Source organism: Tarenaya hassleriana, unplaced genomic scaffold (assembly GCF_000463585.1).
Source record: "Tarenaya hassleriana unplaced genomic scaffold, ASM46358v1 Cleome78, whole genome shotgun sequence".
NCBI classification, from domain to species: domain Eukaryota; kingdom Viridiplantae; phylum Streptophyta; class Magnoliopsida; order Brassicales; family Cleomaceae; genus Tarenaya; species Tarenaya hassleriana.
Window position 1 is genome coordinate 407,407 of NW_010970300.1, and position 2,848 is coordinate 410,254.

General features: G+C 31.9%; 1 protein-coding gene across 3 annotated transcripts in view; it reads left to right on the forward strand.

The window, feature by feature from the left end:
• The first annotated feature begins 1,407 nt into the window (after positions 1-1,407).
• The window catches only part of LOC104801922 (tubby-like F-box protein 6), a 2,890-nt gene continuing 1,449 nt past the window's right edge, over positions 1,408-2,848 (forward strand). The window contains exons 1-4 of one of the 3 annotated variants that reach the window (XM_010525305.1): positions 1,408-1,676; positions 2,008-2,078; positions 2,220-2,640; positions 2,749-2,790. In XM_010525305.1, coding sequence (XP_010523607.1) covers positions 2,248-2,640; positions 2,749-2,790 — 435 coding nt within the window. In that variant the 5' untranslated portion in view covers positions 1,408-1,676; positions 2,008-2,078; positions 2,220-2,247. Of the gene's footprint in view, positions 1,677-2,004; positions 2,079-2,216; positions 2,641-2,748; positions 2,791-2,848 lie in introns of all 3 variants that reach the window. The other 2 variants (XM_010525304.2, XM_010525303.2) reach the window with 2 other exon arrangements.

The following is a 2,848-nucleotide window of genomic DNA, read 5'->3' on the forward strand; positions in this document are numbered from 1 at the left end:
TAATACAATTTATATATTTTCGTCTAATACATTATCGATTTAAATTATGATATAGTGATGTTAAAAGTATTTTTAACAATTTAATTTATCTTTAATTGGAGTTTAAAAATTTATAGTTTGTATATTTGGACGAATACAGTGTCTATCTGTTCTATTATGATGACGTGGAATTACATAATAATTTAAATATTTGACAATTTTAAAAAAATTTATTAAGGTTAAGATAACTGAAATATAATATATATAATTTTAAAATTTTGAATTCTAGAAAAAAAATATAATTCACAATAAAACAATAACATCTAAACTAAATACGAAAATATAATAACATTGTAATTAGGAAAAATCGTATATTAATACAATAAAATTTCTAGTTAAATACACGAGTTAAAATTTCCAAAAATACATGAGTTTTTCTTAACTTCTATATCAGAATTTGAATTTTTAAACAGTTTCAAAAAATTACCTGATATGATAGTTTTTGGGAATCATTTAAAATTTAAGTTTAATTTATGACTTTTTAAAAATTGTTTACAAGTTAATGATTTAGTTTTATTGTTTAAAAAATCAGGATTTAATATAGAAGTTAAGAATAGTTCATTTATTTATATGGAAAATTTAAAATTAGTATATTTAGTTGGAAGATTTTTTTTAATAAATTCATATATTAATATCCTATTTTTCCTTATAGTTATCTGGTAATAAAACAGAAAAATCATGAATTACTAAACTTATAATCACTAGATAAATTTGTAAAAGAAAAGATAAAATCAGAAAACTTTTTCCTTGGAAAATATCCAATTACTGTTCCTATTAAAATTTTTATAATTTGTAATTTTATAACTATTAAATTTCTAATTTTGTGATAATATATTTCAAGTTTTTAGAATTTATGAATACCATTAATTTTTTGTATCGGTGTATTTATAAACCAATAAAAACACTAAACTCAATGGGTTATTTTTGTCATTGTGTTGATATATTCGAAAATTTTTAAAATTTTAATATTTTTATACAAACTTATATGAATTTATATGACAAATTTTAAAGCTTGTATATTTTTTTATATAAAATTAAAAATTTATATATAATTATTTTTCAAATTAAAAAAATTCATGTATTTTGCCGTACACTCTTAATTTTAATCTTTGTAAATCATAAAATATATAATTGAAATTTTAGGATTTACGAATATCTTCAATATTTCAATTGTTGATCTATACGGTTTGGACAGATATAAAAAAAAAAAAGAAAATACATTACTAAACATGTTTTACCATTTTTAAAATCTTTTGGACAGATATAAAAAAGAAAATATATTATTAATTATTATACATGTTTTACCATTTTTAAAATCTTGCAGAAGAATTGTGATTTTGATATTCTATTTTTCGGCAATTGCAATTCAGAGGCGTACGTCGCGCGAGACCCCCTTTGTATTTATCTCATACTCTCGTTTTTGCGGTTATCGTCGTCATCGTCGTCGGTTTCTTTTTTCCCTGATTCTTCCCGGCGGTGGTGACGGCGACGGAGACGGCGGAGGAGAGCGTGGTTCTACCGCCTACCAAGACATTTATCGTCGTTGGAAACTACGATTTCTCGTTCCCGATCCGCATTTTCATCGATCTTCCCTTAGAGGATTTTCGCGCTTTTCCATGGATTTGTCGCGCTAGTTGGTACATGAATCTCTCTCTCTCTCTCCTTGGTGTTTGTTATCTTTCTCGGAGGTCGGGATAATGGCGGAGAAGCCGGATCCATGATGGTTCCATTGCTGCTTTCTAGAAGCTTTTTTCATCTCTAATTTTGTATTCTTTTCGCGAATTCTTTGCATCTCTTGGATTTTGTTTTTTATCCTTGGACTCTAGCACAGATGGATAGTCATTGATTGAGCTCAGATTTCATTTTAGATTTAAAATCACTATCTCTTATAGATTCTCAAATCGTATAATATTACGAGACGTCCTTTGTTTATTTGTTCTCTCCTTTTTTTTCCCCTGGCTTAAGCAGATGGCGCTGATGCATTTGCAATAGCACTAGCAGAGCCGATAAATTCCCCCGGAGACCTCTCGGGTTCATGTGTAAGACTTCTTCAATGCTGAGGCTTGATTAACCTATAGATTTTGTTGATGGTTTTGATCATGGGACTAGCGGAATGAGAATGATTCTTAGATCAGAACCTTGAATCTGATTCATGGGTTTTGCTTGTTGGTTTGTAGAAGAACGGGCGCTTGAGCTTGTAGAATAGCAATGCCGTTCAAGAACATGGTTCGGGAGCTTAGGGGAATGAAGGACGGTAATGGTGGTGGCAAATCCAGGAGAGGGAATGAAAGGAACAATGATCCTAGCAGTAGTAATAAGAACCCTCGTCGCCGAGGGCGATCACACATTGCGCCCGAGGGCTCCTCTCTGCCTTCTGCATCTACCGACGAATCTGTAGATCAGAGCATTTGGGTTGATTTACCTCCCGAATTGCTTCTAGATATAATCCAACGTATCGAGTTCAGTCAGACAACGTGGCCTGCAAGGAGAGACGTCGTGGCTTGTGCTTCGGTTTGTAGGTCATGGAGGGAGATCACTAAAGAAGTGGTCAAGACTCCCGAGTTGTGCAGTTTGATCACATTCCCTATTTCCCTGAAGCAGGTAAATCTCCCTGGCCAGTTTGGGGTTCATAGTTTAGGCGGAGTAATTCCAGAGTGAACTAGACTTGATGGGGAATTTTGGGTTTTTTCTGCTTCTTTTTTTATTCAGCCGGGACCTAGAGATGCTCCGATTCAATGCTTTATCAAGAGGGAAAGCATGCCAAAGATGGGTGTGCCGTATTATCTTGGTGAGGCAAGATAGATCGGAA